Genomic DNA, 17,210 nt, shown 5'->3' with positions numbered 1-17,210 from the left:
AAACGACGCTTTAAATGATAGTAAAATGATAAATGAATTTAGGTTTTACACTGTCTAATTACAAATTTAAGCGATAAATTATACAAATGAGTAGTCGTTTATTTGACATCATCTTCACTGATCTTTATATATGCTATAATAGATAGGTACGTTCTAGTTTATTAATTCTTATGGCATAATTGAGTTAGTTATAATAGAACAAAATTACTAAAATAATGAAGATTCGAATTTCAACGAAGTCGAGGTAATGTCTTCTTTCGTTGTAGCGAACTGTAGCTTCTCAATTTACTTTTTCACAAATGATCATAGAATCGACTGTATGAAATCGTTAGGATGACGAATTTCATTTTTTACTGAAATGTTAACTTATTCAGATTTTAATCCAATAACATTTAATTATTTTAATCTGATTGTTGATCAGATCAACTTTAAATTTCTAAATTAAATTTCATGATCAATTCAAATTATATATATATATATATATATATATATATATATATATAATTTTTATCATTGAATTAATTCAGGTAAATTATTTTAAGATTGATTCAGATGGATTAGTCCGTTTAGGCCCACAATCCGTGTGGGTTAGCCCGCAATAGACTTGGATTGACCCGCGAATTGACAAAATTTATTTAGTTATTTTAGATTTTAAAATTAAAATAGAAAACTTAATGAATTAGTAAGTTTTATCCATTTAAATTACAATTCAAGTTTAAAAATTATAATTCAAATTTAAAAATTTTAATTTAATCAATTTAAATTATAATTCAAATTTAAAATTTTTAAAATTTTTTTATTTTTTAACAGAGCATCGTAGGTTATATATACAGAAAGGTATCTAACCCGCAACCCACCTTGAATTAAATTGGATTAGAGATTTCTTAATTTATCATATTAGTAGATTAGCCCACCCCGCCTAGTCCCATCATAGATTGATTCATTTAACAGTTATCACTCACAATTGTGTGTTTTAAATGCACAGTATATCATTTAAATTTAATATTATAGTACGGTTTTTTATAAATCTAATGAGTCGGTAATAGATTTATTAATTTAAAATTATATATATATATATATATAATAAATCTGGCTAATTCATTAGAATTGATTGCAAAACTGATCAAGCCTTGGGCACAAGTGATAAATTAGAACAAACAAAAACACACACACACACACACACATTCGGACTCTCCTCTTCTCTCTCGCTCGCTCCGGTCCTCCATCCGCCCCGACCTCCCCTTTTTTGAAGCCACAGCGCCACTTCACTACCCACCCACCGATGGCCTCCTCCGGAGGGAACCCCAATCTTTTCAATCTTTCTAACCCTAGCACCGCCCCACCGCCATTCTCCCAGCCGCCAGCCTACTCCGCCCCGCCGCCATCGTTCCCTTCTCCGCCGCCCCACACAGCGTATTCCTATCCACCTGCTACCCCTCCCTTCCACCACCACCCATTCCTCCGCTACCCTCAGGACCCCCTTCACCACCCTGCCACATCTCACCCCACCCCCAGCCCTCACCTCCCTAGCCCTAGCCCGGTCCCTAACCCTGCCGCCAACACCAACCCCGGCGCCAGGCTCATGGCGCTGTTGAATCCCCCGACCCAGCTAGAATCCGCTGTTTCGATGCCGCCTCCTTTCTCCGTGCCATCCGAGCTCTCGCCGCCTGCCAACGCGGCTATACAGCATCAGACCCCGACGGCACTGCCGATGACACTGACTGTGACTCAGACAGTCCCGACCAGCGTGTCAAGCAGCAAGCTGCCTCGAGGGCGCCTAGTGGAAGACGGACACCGGACTGTATTCGATGTCGATTCTAGGTTGCCAGGGGAGTCGCAGCCGCCCCAGCTGGAAGTCACACCTATTACCAAGTACATTTCGGATCCAGGTCTTGTTTTAGGCCGCCAAATCGCTGTTAATCGGACATATATATGTTACGGGCTCAAGCTTGGGGCAATTCGCGTGCTGAATATCAACACAGCATTGCGTGCTCTTCTCAAGGGGCATTCCCAGGTTGGTATTGCTTGGAACTTCGGATCACTTGCTTGTTATAGCTTCTTGGTGGCTAATATTTGGTTGTTGATTTAAATGGTGACTTAGCACATTGGTTGATATATTATTATTAATTTTTTAACAAAATTCAGATGATGCAATGATTGTGCTGTGGTTAAGTAGACTGTCATGATTATTTGTTAGCCTTTTGCTTCTTACAGCAAAGAAGCATCATATGTATTGCTATATTCTTTCAGCAGAATTTATTATATTTATGGAACTTGCCCAAACTTCCAACTAAACTTTGTTAGGTTCTATGTTATTGTCTATATGTGGATTTTGGATTTTTTTAATATTAATGGTTCTTTGAGTGCATCCGAGGACAAGTTGGTTATAACATTGCTATTTAGATAAATGCTTCCCGTTCACTCTATAGATTACTATTGTTTTCTTGTTATATCATATTAGAATTCTCAATGCTGGGTTTATAACATGGTTCATTTTTAGATTTTTTTTTTTTTGAATTATAACCCTCAACAAAATCTATTGTTTGTTGTTTTGGGTTGATGTGGATCTGTTACCTTACTCCATAGTTATTTTTTGTAGGTTGATGTGGATGGGATACCTTAGTTTATAGTTGTTTGTAATTTATTCAAACTTGAAGATTGAAGTTTTTCCATTCGATGGGAGTGTTAGAAGTATTAGTGTTTCCATTGAAAATAGATAGTATCTATAGTTTGGCTTGAGGGGAGTGCTAGAAGTATTAGTACTAATAAAGCTATTGTAGTGAGTTTAATCTTACATTGGTATTTTTGATTTAGTGATTTGTCATTTGTGTGATACAATATTTTATTATCCTTTAATTCTAATGAACATAACCTTACATAGATTACAATTAAAGGTGTTAAACATGTTGGGCCATCCTTGACACAACCCAATTCTAAATTTGTCGGGCCATGCCTCGCATGACATGCAAATGGGTTTATGGTAAGTGATGCTTGATCAAGACGTGTGCCCAGCTCATTATGACCTGGGGTTGGCCATGCATGGCTCAAGATTAAATTAGGTATACTTAATCAGGTATACTCTGTGTGCTAGGCTCGATCTTTACATGAGCAGAGTTGGTCATGATCCTTGGATCGAGTTTAGTTTGGCTTGTACATTGAACATAGCCTAGGCCAAGTGCAACAACATTTTCCCTTGAAATTCCCAATATGGCGTTCAGAAAAATTTAATAATAGGGTGTGTGGTAAGTTTATTATTAAAATGATTAAATTATACTAAAAATGTACAAAAGATACTAAAATATTATATATTAATATCTTCCCCCCTCCACCTCCTCATCCATTATACTCATCTCTATTCTCTTATTCTCCACCATCATCTATCATTCTCCATTTCTCATCTTTCTCCGGTCTCAAATTTCTTATCCATCTTCAATCCTTATTCCACAAAACCAAATCCTCGACTTTAGTCCTATTTGGCGTTGAGTTGGCATCATTGACAAGGATGATGTGACAATGATGGACCATAGTGGCTTGTGAGACCTATGGTTGCATCATGGCTTTGGCTAGACCATCGTGATTGGGGGTCTATGATCCTCAAATCTCAATCATGTTGTGGGTGATATATCCAAGTCTTCAAGGAGGATATGTTCTTCCACCAACTGTAGTTGAACCAATGATGTTTTTCTAAGGTCGTCGCTTCATGGGTAATCTACCTACATCCTCATTTGGAGACATATTTGTATACTGATTGCTGTTGGAGCTAAACTGATCATGTGCAGCCCTTTTCAGGTGGTCAAAGGTTGCGACATTGGCTGCCAACCTTTCTCCATTGTTTCACATCAGATTTCAGAGATCAAAGACACTATCCTAGCAATAACACTTACGCTGTGTGTGTGTGTGTGTGTGTCAACCAATCAGAATGTGTATTCATTAGTACATCTGTGCCGTGTTTATATATATATTTTTCAAAACCATGTAATTCCTTGCTAATTATAATATATTTTAAATGGTTTATATTTTATATTTATTTTTTTGATTTTTTTCCTTGCTGTGCTAATCATGGCTTATGGCCATGCCTGAGCCTATGCTAGGATTGGTTGGCACCATCCCAAGGCTGTGCTTGGCTCCATTAAAGCTGGGCCATCAGTTTGGGCATGAAGATGGCCTATTGACACCCCTAAGTTAATGGCTACTGTGAGGCACTGAGGTTGGTGAAGCCAACCCCAAATGGTTGGGATTAGCACAACTTATTGTTTGTTGCACAAAGATCAATGGACTCGGGTAATGTTCTGTCGCTTCTTTTCTTGCCATGTCTGCCATAATGGTCGACAGCTTAAACAATTCACTACCAGTTTGATAGTCTGTTAGTACACTTAAGCTTGCAAGTCAAATTGCCCTGCTAATACACCATTTGCAAAATGTAATCTCATCAGGATTCTCTGGTAAAAAAATCCCTAGCCAATGCTAATATTATGATTCCATATTTTATCTTCTTACGAAACAGTTGTTTATGCCCTTTTAATGTTACTCTCATTATGCTGCAGAAGTAAATGGTGTTTTCCTGCCACCCTCACTAGTATTTAATACTTAAAAAGCATGTTCTTTCTTTTCTCATGAGTTCTTTCCTTTTTTTAATAGGATTTACTCATGCTACAACAAATGGTGGCTTTGCAATCCTAGATTGGTTGTATTTTTTTTATTCATATACACTTATTACATTTTTTTATTTGCACTTCAGCGAGTTACAGACATGACTTTCTTCGCTGAAGATGTTCACCTTTTGGCAAGGTACCTACTATTGCATGGTTCATATCTATATTCTTCATTGTCATTCATATAACTTTTTTTTTTCAGTGCGAGCATTGATGGAAGGGTCTTTGTGTGGAAGATTGATGAGGGACCAGATGAAGAAGAAAAGCCACAGATATCAGAAAAAATAATAATTGCCGTTCAGATTGTTGGAGATGGGCAGTCTTTTCATCCACGAGTTTGTTGGCACTCTCACATGCAAGTAAGCTCAACTTATAATTATTACATGAGTTACTGGAAAACATAGTTTTTGTATCTTCATTGTCTAATTATGTTTTTCCCATATAATTACTGCTGTCAAATGCATCTTTTGTTTGTTTGTTTTTAGGTGTGAATAATTTTTTTTTTTTTCAAATGATCATGTGAACCTAAGTTCAAGTAATCTTTTTGCAGGAGATTTTATTTGTTGCCATTGGGAATTATGTGCTAAAAATTGACACGATTAAACTTGGAAGAGGAAAAGAATTTTCAGCTGACGAACCTGTCAAGTGTCCTGTTGAGAAACCAATTGATGGGGTCCAGCTTGTGGGAAAGCATGATGCTGAAGTGACAGATTTATCTATATCCCAGTGGATGATAACTCGATTGGTGTCAGGATCAAAAGATGGCATGGTTTGCAACTCGCCATTCACTTTACTTATCTTGCAAGCTAATTATTAATATCAATGAGAATAACGGAGTTTGCTTGTTTGAGCTAATTCAAACTGCTTTCTGTTGATTTCAAATTGCTGTTTAAATAGCCAATAGCCATTCCATCCTTTCTTATATTGATCCACAAGGAGGAACTTACTCTCAAACATCTTCAATTAAGATTAGTCTTCTTGATAGTTGTGTTCTTCTATTCTAGATGTTTATGTTTGTGGTGGTGTTTTTACCATAGTGTGCCCAATCTCAATCATGCAACTAACTGAAAGTTTAAAGCAACCAATTTGCAATGGATACTGTAGTTCTGACAACAATATGAAGGTTTTTCCTGTGTATTTCGATTAATATTTAGGCTCCATCTCAATTTTTGTAGATTGGGAGTTGAATTCTATGTACTCCATTGACCACTGATCACTTAGTTTCATAGTTTTGGAAGAAAAATATGGATAAGGTTGCTGAAGCAGAAAATGGGTGATGTAGTCTGTTTTTTAAGTATGGAGTTTAGTCCTTTTATGGTCTCCCCATTTACTTTTTTACTATGCAGGAATGCAATTTTTCTGTGGCATTGGTGGGTTTTTTTTAATGGAAAGTTTGATTTGCAAAAATCAAAAGGGTTCTCCTACTCTCTAATATGAAATCTTTAAAAGAAAATTTATAAATTATAATTTTGGTAATTAAGATTTTATAAATTCATAACTTATAAAATTAAGGTTCTGATTCTATTAAAAATATTTGAAAAATTGGTTTGTTGAATTTTGTTATGGAAATTCATAGTTTATAAAATTAGCTCAGGTTTTTGGAAATAAAATTTTGAATTTTATAAAAGTTGCTTGTAAAAATTTGGCTTTTTGAAAATTGAATCTTATAACTTTTACCAAATTAAAGATTGGATTTGTCTAATTTATAATTTTTACTTTATAAATCCGGATTCATAGTTCTTAAAAAACTTCAGATTTATAAAAATAATAAAAAATATATTTTTTATCATTTGAGGTTGAATTTAGATTTTATAAACTTCTATTTTAAATGGGATGGAGATAAAAAAAGGTATTTTAGCTATTAGAGGAGTCCCCTTTTGATGATTTTGAAAAGGGTTCTTTTGATCTTTCTAGTCAAAAGGTGCTTTCTGAAGATTTTGAAAAGGGCCAGTTTGACATTTCTAATGAATGGGGTACTGTTTTGATTATCAGGTAAAAATTTTCAAAGAAACAAATCTTTCTGTGTTTTTACTCAATTTATGAATTTTTTAAATGGAAGTACTTTGAACACATTCTTTGATTTTTTCTAACATTCTCGGGCATTGGGTCACATCATAAAGAATCAATTAATTTCATTGCTAAAATTTTCAGGTCAGTTGGTTTATTTATTTATCTCCATCTTTTTATTTCCTCGTTTTTATGCAATGATATCCTGCACAACTGCTCAGCTGTATCTTGCAATCTGTGAATGACTAATGCACCATTTCTGTGACTTCCCACCATTTATTGAATGCACAATTGCACATTTCCTCAAGACTCAGTTGGTTTTAATATATGAGGCATCCTAGTCATGTTCATCTATTGACAAAGTGATTGGTTTGTTATACCTTATTATGAGATACTCTTGCTCCGTTTTATTTTCCTTTCATTCTTTGTGATATTTTTATCCTATTTGTTCTGATTGGGAAAGGATGGTAGGATCTTTTCTGTAAGGTTGAAATCTAACGTTCCCACTTTTGCTAAGGAGTGATAACAATTGAATCTAAATAGTTAATTAGTCACAATTTTCTGTATTTCTTGATAGTCTTGCTTTAGTTATTAAACCCTTATTTTCTGTCCCTTTTCATTTCATCACAGGTAAAGATATGGGCAGATCGCAAAGCAGTACCACTTGCCACGTTGAGACCACATGATGGTCAACCTGTTAATACAGTTGCTTTCATCACATCTCCTAATCGGCCTGAGCACATCAATCTGATCACTGCGGTAACATACTATAGTCCCTGTGCCTTGATTAGTATTTGTGCAACACATATTTCCTTTGTTATCACACTATTGATTTTACAATGGAGGTGTTGTGAATAACATTAGTGTATTGCTTGATGCATATGTTGGTACTTATTTAATAGTAATTCTTTGTGCTATGCTTCATCCATTGGCAACTTTCGGTCTTTCTCACATCATCTCATTTGTAATGACACCGTTCTGTTGCAGGGGCCTTTAAATCGAGAATTAAAAATCTGGACTTCTGCTGGTGAAGAAGGTTGGCTTTCGGCTACTGATTCTGAATCTTGGCAGTGTAGTCAGATCTTGGACTTAAAAAGTTCTTCAGAACCTCATGATGAGGAGGCATTTTTTAACCAAATTGTAGTTTTGCCTAAAGCAAATCTGGTAGTTATTGCGAATGCTAGGAAGAATGCTATATATGCAGTGCATATAGACTATGGCCTATCTCCAGCTTGTACACGTATTGACTATATAGCAGATTTTACTGTTGCAATGCCTATTTTGAGTCTTACTGGTACAAGTGACTCACTTCTTGAGGGGGAACAATTGGTTCAACTTTATTGTGTCCAGACACAGGCTATTCAGCAATATGCATTGGATCTGACCCAATGTTTACCACCACCATCTTCTAATGTTTTGGCAAAAGATGCTCTCTCTTGCCCTTCTTATTCTCTTAGTTCAGAAGGATTATCTGTGTCAGCATCATCTCTAGGACCTTATACCGATCCTATTGGTGTAAGTTCCTCGCCACAACTGCACCCTATAATAAGCAGCCATGGTGCATTAGCAACTCCATATCCTACAAACTTGGTTGCTCCTGTGGTCACAAGTACATCTCAAGCCAATACAGCTAAACTTCAAGACAAAACAAGCGTCCCTCAACCTGCTGAGAAAGATACTGATGCTCAGCATGTTTCATCTTCTGTATCTGTGAATCCAGACCTAGTAGGAAGAGCAAGCAAGAATATCTCTGATAAAGGTTCTAAGCAAGGAGTGACTATTAGCGATCATATCGTGGATCAATTAGTGTTTGATCATTCAATTGACAGGAGAATTGACTCAGTTGTTAAGAGTCCACCTGATGTTCCTTCCATAAATAATAAGTTGCAAAAAGATGATTCTAAATCTGGAAAGGATGACCCTTCTATAGTACCAAATCCCCTTTTGATGTTTAAGCCTAGTGGAAACATGACACACCTAATTACGCCATCAGAAATTCTGTCAGGTATCATAGGTTCCTCAGAAATTAGCCATGCCAATCTGGATCCTGTAATTGAAGATGCCAAGACTCGAGATATGATTGCAGATACCAAAATGGAGAGCGAAAAAATAGAAGCAATGGCCACAGGGGAGGACCAGCGAGGTCAAGAGGATTTTGATTCTCAAAAATTGCTTGAAGCTTCTTTTATTGAGAATAGGCAAATGTCTTCTCAGAATTTAGAAACTGAACTTGAGGTTGACAATGAGAACTCTTGTATGATAGCAATTTTCAATGGAGATGTCTCCGCTGAGACAACAGGTAAGCAACCTGCTACCCTCGAGGAGGTAGACTACAACAAGGATAGAAGTGAAAAGGAATACACTGTTAATGCAACACCACATTATTTTTCTGCTGATAAAGGAATGAAGCAACAAAAGCCATATCAAGAAACTGGCATTTCATCTCAGTCGTCAAGCCCTTTTGCTTCTACTGATTCTTTGAATGAAGGGATTGGTTCTAGTGTACCAACTCCTGATGCTTCCATTCCTCAGATTCTTGCTGTACAAGAAATGTTGAACCAGGTATTTCAGCACCTAACTTCATGTTTCTTTTTTCTGGTTGTTAGTTTTATATTTGCAAGCACACAGTTGTAAGTAGGCATTCAACACTCTCTTCATTCTTTCTCTTTCCTGTGTCCAAAAAATGAATTTTCATGGCATTTTTTTCTTGTGAATTCTAATCTATCAGAAGAAAACATTTCTTTAAATCTTTTTAGCTAACTTTTTTACTTAAGAACCCTGTCTTCTAGACACAATTTCTTGATTTGAATCTAAATCTTAATTTGGTGTATAACCTTTGGGTCATTCTTATTTGGTTGTTCATGTGAGGAATATTGTTCTCATTGTTTTCTGGGGGATATACTATATTTAGAATAAGAAAAGTTCCATCTACTTTGCTGTTGGGAAATGCAATTTGGAGCTTTTCAACATAATATGATGTGGAACAGAGAGCTTTTCTAGCAGACATTTTCTGGTTTTATTGGTCTGCTGTTTTGGATGAAAATGTTAGGAATCTTTTTCTGATTTTTATTGGCATGTTATTTTGGATGACTATGTTAGAAATGACCCAATATCACGACCCAACCCAAACCAAAACACGTTTTATAGGGAGAAATATTGAAAGAAAAGAGTGTGATTATGCTATTTATTAAATAAATTAATAGTTTTAAAACAGTCTTGTCTTTTACTATAATTTTACTTTTAAGAAAGTTTAGCTAATCTTGAATCATATCTTGTAAAATTATTTTTGCAAAAAGAATAGTTTAGTTGATATTATTGACACAACTGATAATTGGTTTATGACAATTAAATTGGCACTGTAGTCATCTAATGTAAAATGTGTAAAATCTTTTGGATTGATCTGTGATTTTTATGTTACTGGCAGATAGGATATGGCATGAACCATAATTGGATAGGTGATGCTTACACCTACAAATTCTAGAACAGTTTAACTAATAATTAGGGTTATTCTAGGAATTGGTGTATAATAAGGGTAGTGTCTTTGTGGGTTAAAGTGGTTGGTATATCAGTGGGTATTGTTTTTAGTTTTTTGTTTAATGCCTATCCATAGACATGTTTTGATAAACTAAACATGTGATGTTAGTTATTATAAATCAATTCCTTGTCGTGTCTCCCTCTTCTGTCCCCTCTGTCATCCCTCCTGTGGTGGTTCTGCATCAAGATCTGATTCAGGATGGAAAGGGGGGAAGAACTCTTTAATTTTAAACTATTGCACTACTTTAAACATTAGGCATGATGCCATATATAGACATTTGGCATATAAACTATCCACCAAACTGATAAACTACCCACTAATAACGAAACTAAACAAGTTACCCATTTATATAACAATCATTGGATGAATAACATACTACTGCAACATTCTTCATTAGTTATGTAGAATAACTTTCAAATTCCAAAATTTTACCATTTTATAACATAGGGGAATTAGTCAATTTGCAGGTCTCAACAAATAAATTTTTTCTTCACTCTTCTCCTCTCTCAGTTCTCTTCCTCTATCCATGCTCACATCGATTGATCATAAAAGTCAAATTCTTCTGCATCTCTAGTTCCTACTCATTGCGTCCACTCTAGCAAATATGTTAGCTCCTGACATAGAATTCCTAATGAAGCAAGTGCTTGCCATTGCACTACCATTGCCACCCTCTACCACCGAAACTTGACAGACTAATTGTTTCCTAGAACACAACACGCCACCAAATTGCCACAATCAGCTCCCTCCTACCCCTTTTGCAGGCATTTCCTTAGACACCCTACCTTAATCCTTCAAAACTCCATCTTCTCCAACACAAACACCAACCACCGAAACTTGACAGACTAATTTTTTCCTAGAACACAACACGCCACCAAATTGCCACAATCAGCTCCCTCCTACCCCTTTTGCAGGCATTTCCTTAGACACCCTACCTTAATCCTTCAAAACTCCATCTTCTCCAGCACAAACACCAACCACCCTACTGCAAGTCAGTCTGCAACATTCCAATGAGGAGGCCTATGAGCACCTTTACTTTTGTCAGGGCTCTTCCTTCCATACGACAGGAAATTGACACTGCATATGGAGATGCGTTATGGTCATTATGACACAACACCCCCACCCTCTATCATATCACTTGTAGTGCTCCATTCTTATCCAAATCAGCAACTGCCATTTTGGATCATGAGCAGATTTTCCGATGCTGCATTGCAGACCTGCATTGAGTCTCTAATATTCTACCATTCCTACTGTTCTTGAGATCACTGCCAACAGTCACGAGGAGACTTGACTGCATCTATCCATGCCCTGCCTTCATGAAAGGCATGCACAAAACTTGAACTTTTATATTCAAGATCTGACATCTGATTGGGCTCATAATGTGCAATGGTTGGTAATGATTTGGAAGTGTAGAGGTTTATAGGTCCTGCTAAAGGAAAAAGCATCCTTGTTAAGGCGTAAGCAGGAAAAAAGCTGGATTTGTGAAAAAAGGCATCTTCACATATTGATAGATAATGTTGTGCACGTTATGTGCAATTTCAACAACCAGATTGTCTCATATCATACGAATAATATCATAACCTCATTTCAATTTTTTTTGGTTGTATGTTAAACTTTTTTTACATAGATCAATAATTTTTCTCTTTAAAAAAAAAGACTCTATGTTATCCTTTATATTTTAATCCCAAAAAGACGTGCATTGTCTTCCTAATCCTAGCATATAAAAATATGCACCCCGTTCGTCACATTTTGATCCAGAACAAAAGGCCATCAATAGCATATTTACTGTGCTCTGTCTATTCCAACTCGTGTTGGTTAGCTATTCTTTTATACTTCTTGTGTTATGGGTGTATGGTTTATTCTTGATGGAACAAAAAAAAGAGTTATTGAGAGAGCAGTACCACCACTATGATGTTGAGAGTGCAGCTCAAGAAGCTATGATGGCGGTGTGATATTCTTGGAACTAATTTTTTTTTATTGAAAATGAACTTGATTTCATAAAATTAAGAATGGACAGCTTGAACTATTTGAGGTCCAACTATATAAACCTTGTCTCATGAACACTATGGACAAGATCACCTATCACTGTAGATGGCAAAGTCAGTCAGTACCAATACAGATCACCTAGGTTGGAGTGGTGTTGACAATGACAAATCACATATTTTTTGAGAAATAGGTATTTCACAAAGAATTGAGAAGAGATTTAGAGCAAAGAAATTAGTTAAATTGCATTAAAATATTGATGAAATCTATCAAAATTTGGTTAAATTGAGAATAAAAAATGCATGAAATTGTATTGTTAAAGAACCCAATAGGTACTAGTAGTATCCCATAGATCTACATGATATTTCATGTAGAAGATCACAATTCTTGTTCAAACGCATCTTGAGCCTCCATGATATCATTTTAGAAGTTTCATTTGAGCTACTAATCCACGTTATACTTATGAGAAAATTTATCTTAATGCTTACTCACTGTGGGGTTAGTAGAGAAGCTTTATAGGCTTATATGAGAATGCATATTAACTTGTATATGCATTTTGGGTCATTGGGTAGAACTGAACATTTAATGCACTAATTCTTTCATACAAGTATACAAGTAGGCTGATAGTTGGTATCAGAGGACTTAATCCAAAGCATTGTGAGGTGTTAGAAAGGGTTGCTTGCATGATGTAGTCACCATTGATTCCACATGTTGTCAATTAGCCATAATTGTAGGCTACGAGTTGGAGTTTGGTTCTTGACGAGGACATCAAGATTTAAACGGTGGAGATTGTGAAACCATAAGTTTAGTGCTACATTAGGAGTTTAGTCTTACACTAGGACTTGTTGGGTAATAGAGAAGCTTTATAAGCTTTGATGAGAGAATTCCTATTAACTTGGGTTTTAAACAACCTGGAATAGTTCAACTTGAAAATAATTTCTAGCAGTGTCTTTGTTAGTGGAACGAACATTCTCTTGCATAGATGATCTATTTGCCTCAACACTGAAGCTGTTTGCAACGTTATCTTGTTCATTGAAGAGATGATCATATAGATGAGTGCAAATATTGTGATTCTCTAGAAGATATTGGTTACATTTACTGTTCCAATTCAACTTGTTGGGATGGATTTATCTTCTGTGGAGAGTGATGTCGACACACTTTCAAATTCTAAACTTATTCAAGTGCTAAAATTAAATTGATTATATGTAGTGCCATAGGCGAAAGAGTTAACTAATGCGAGATACCATGATTCCCACCAAGTCAATGATTTATTATTATTTTAATCTTTATTTTGGATTCAAAGGCTCATTTACACATTTTTAAGGTGTTATCAGCCATAATTGAAGTTATTTTCCGGTATCTCTTATCTACCTTTTCTTTTCTTTTCATCTCTTTCCTCTTCCTCTACTAGTGCTGCATCAGGACTTCATTTTTGCTGCTAAATCATGCAAGATATGATACAAAAACTAACTTTAAACCACAGGTTTCTGATATTTGTTGCATAATCTTTGGTTATATTGTAGTTAAATTCTTGTGTTTTTGTTGTTGTTTTTGTTTTTGCACCTGATGTTCATGGATAAAGTTGCTGTCTTGTGACCTAGTGGTCATGGGTTCGAGTCATAAAAAGAAACTCTTGCAATGCAGGATAAGGTTGTGTACACTAGACCCTTTCCTAGGAGATTCCATATTGGTGGGAGCTTCGTGCACCGGATTGCTCTTTTTTTTTGTTTTGTACCTCTTTTCATAGTTTGGTAAGGCTATTGCTAAAACTTAAAAATAATTGAAAGGGAGTACTTTCTGTGTGTGATATGAATGATAAATTTCTCTAACTTGGTTTGTGATACTAATTGTGAATATCATTATTCTTCATGCTCTGTTTGTGTTTTGTATTATTTATCTGCTTAAGATGAGCTGTCTAAGAAACTCACTTTAATTTGTTTCCTTAGCTCATGATCATGCAAAAGGAAATGCAGAAGCAAATGAGCAGTATGGTGGCTGCACCTGTTGTCAAAGAAGGCAAAAGAGTGGAGGCAGCGTTAGGCCGGGGTATGGAGAAAGCTATTAAAGCGAACACAGATGCTCTGCTAATTCGTTTTCAAGGAGAAAATGCAAAACGGGAGCGGATTGGAAAGGACCAGACACAACATATTATAAATGTAATCATGAATGTTGTGAACAAGGATTTGCCTGCAATTTTGGACAGGATTTTAAAGAAGGAAATATCTGCAGTTGGGCCTACTATAGCACGTGCAATTACACCAATTATTTCTTCTGCGATCACAGAATCATTCCAGGTTTTCCTTATACCTATTAATTTCTTATTTATTTTTTATTACCTATTAAATATATAAAATTCATTAATCTCCTCAGTAAGTAGCTATTTTTGAATGTATCACTTGGAAATTTATGTAATGGGCATGACACTGGGTGCAAGCACTGATTTTCAGGCTTCCAAGAGATGTGAAGCTCATAATAAATTCCCGAGAGATAAATGCCATACCTCTCCATTATTCTGAGGCATGTCATACAAAGGAAATTATCTTTTGGATTTTTCCCAATTGTCTTATGTTTTGCTCTCAGAGAGGAGTGGGGGATAAAGCTGTGAATCAATTGGACAAGTCCGTTTCTTCAAAGCTTGATTCTACACTATCAAGACAAATTCAAATGCAGTTCCAAACTTCTGGAAAGCAAGTGCTTCAGGTAGGGAAGGGACAAGTCATTATTATTATTATTATTTTTTTATTATTATTATTTTAACAAACACCATCTGTTAGAGAGAGATAGAGATATATATATATTTAGAGAGAGAGAGCTGTGTGATTGTTTTACATTTATGTTCTGCTGTTATCGCTTATATAATTTATAAACATGTTGGTCACCAGAAGACACCTTGGTTTGCTTTTAAATTCTCTTTAACTGTCCCTAATCATGCAGGATGCTTTAAGATCCTCCATAGAATCCTCAGTGGTACCTGCATTTGAGCAGTTTTGTAAAACAATGTTTGAGCAAATAGACTGTGTGTTCCAGAAAGGAATGAGCGAACATACTGTTGCTTCTCAGCAACAGCTTGAGGCAGCACATACTCCCTTGGCACTTACTTTGAGGGTAGATATTGAACTTTAGACTGTATTGTAAAATTCTTGGTATGTTTTTCTATGTACTACTAAATTAATCTTTGTAGTGACCTTACACTCCTGTCTCTACAGGATGCTATCAATTCGGCCTCATCAATGACCCAGAATTTCACCACTGAGTTGATCGATGGCCAGCGTAAGCTGTTAGCTCTTATTGCTGCTGAAAACACAAACTCAGCTCATCCTATTACCTTGCAGCAGAGCAATGGATCCATACCTGGTCTTCCAGAGATGGTAAACATGAACTCCCATCACTTGTGATCGCTCTCTCTTCCACTCATATTAACACTCAAAAAAACACAGACGCATTTGCATACATGTGGATGGAGAACTTTGTTTCCCACAATTCTTCTTAAGTCTTGACTCTGACATGCATTCATTGAATCTGACAACTGGTTACAAGTATGAGGAACAATGGATGTTTTTTCCCTTGCAGGCCTTGTCTGTTCAGCAAATAGAGGCACCTATTGATCCGAAAACAGAATTATCACGATTAATATCCGAACACAAGTATGAGGAAGCTTTCACTTTAGCTCTTCAAAGAAGCGATGTGTCCCTTGTGTCTTGGTTATGTATGCAGGTGTGTTTTGCTATTACTCTCACTCAAAACTTGTCCATCAACATGGCCACCCTTTTTTGTTTGTTTGTTTCACATTTCTCATACTGCTCTTAGATCTCTAGGTTACTTTATTTATTTTGTGTTTCTTGCATACTTGAAACTATTGGAATCCCTTTTGCATATACTCATTTCCTTTCTCTTACATGCTTCAAACTGTAGAAATGCCTTTTGCTTATGCTTCTTCTCTTTTCATGATGTTTAGTTATGCAAACCTTTAACATTATCCAGTTCCATTTTTCAGGTTGACTTGCATGCTATTTGTTGCACGGTGCCTCCTCCTCTAAGCCAAGGAGTTCTTCTAGCCCTTCTACAGCAGCTGACATGTGACATTAGCAATGAGACATTGAGGAAGATAGGCTGGATAACGGATGTGGCCGTCCAAATCAATCCAGCAGATCCTACAATCACATCATATGTACGACCGATCTTTGAGCAGGTTTATAGTATACTAGCTCATCAAAGATCACTTCCAACTACAGTTGCCTCCGACTTACCCAACTTGCGTTTAGTAATGCATGTTATAAATTCAGTGCTGTTGAGCTGTAAATGATCCCCAGCTAAATTGTCGTCCTCCCTCTGCAATCACAACAAATTCAGTTCTTTTGGAAGCTCATTTCTGATTAGAAGTTGTGTATAAAGGGATGAACAAGGACAAAAGAGGTTGGTTATCAATATCCCAAGGTCTTTTTTTTTGTGTTTATCAGATAACACTGTCGAAACCTTTCCAATTTGTTGCCTACTACAGATGTATTTGCAGAGTAATCGTGAATTTGCATGTTGCTGCATCTTTGGTAGTTCATGGTGTATTTCCATCTTCCTAAATCCTAATTGTGGATAGTAGATTGATTTCGCAATCATGCAAGTATTAACTTTCAATTTCAGATTCCATAGGGGACTACCAGTAATATTAGTCAACTGTTTTGCTCCCTTTATACCCCATGTAGTTCGTGCCAACTTACAACTTCACTTGTTTTTTTGGTATAAAATTCTTCTTCTTCTTTTTTAATTTGAAGAAATTTTATTTTATTTTATTTTGATCATCATGATTCTTTTGCATTGCCACTAATCTTATTTGGTCTACATTGGCATCAAATTATTAAATTGAAGTTAACAATTCACTATCATTCACATCTCATTGCATCACCAGCGACTTTGTGAGGAAATAGATCATCTTCAAGTTGAATGGTAAATAAATTAATTTAAAAGCAATGATAATTATATGTGTAATATGGAAACATACATAATGTGATGGGTCCTAATTTGTACAGTGGAACATCCATACA

The 17,210-nt window shown here is 35.9% G+C and overlaps 1 protein-coding gene across 1 annotated transcript; it reads left to right on the top strand.

Moving 5' to 3' along the window:
* Positions 1 to 1,242: 1,242 nt before the first annotated feature.
* LOC141816847 (enhancer of mRNA-decapping protein 4-like) lies at positions 1,243 to 16,627 on the top strand. The gene is made up of 12 exons (XM_074704578.1): positions 1,243 to 2,014; positions 4,739 to 4,788; positions 4,855 to 5,011; positions 5,203 to 5,421; positions 7,290 to 7,418; positions 7,647 to 9,221; positions 14,121 to 14,468; positions 14,755 to 14,874; positions 15,109 to 15,279; positions 15,381 to 15,542; positions 15,745 to 15,888; positions 16,169 to 16,627. The coding sequence occupies exons 1-12, from the start codon at positions 1,283 to 1,285 to the stop codon at positions 16,475 to 16,477; spliced, it is 4,116 nt and encodes a 1,371-aa protein (XP_074560679.1). The 5' UTR covers positions 1,243 to 1,282; the 3' UTR covers positions 16,478 to 16,627.
* Positions 16,628 to 17,210: the final 583 nt, after the last annotated feature.

Source organism: Curcuma longa, unplaced genomic scaffold, assembly GCF_044706935.1.
Source record: "Curcuma longa cultivar G26 ecotype Majalengka, Jawa Barat unplaced genomic scaffold, ITB_CL_G26_1.1 contig_18397, whole genome shotgun sequence".
In the NCBI taxonomy this organism is placed as follows: domain Eukaryota; kingdom Viridiplantae; phylum Streptophyta; class Magnoliopsida; order Zingiberales; family Zingiberaceae; genus Curcuma; species Curcuma longa.
This window is presented reverse-complemented; position numbering and strand designations above follow the sequence as displayed.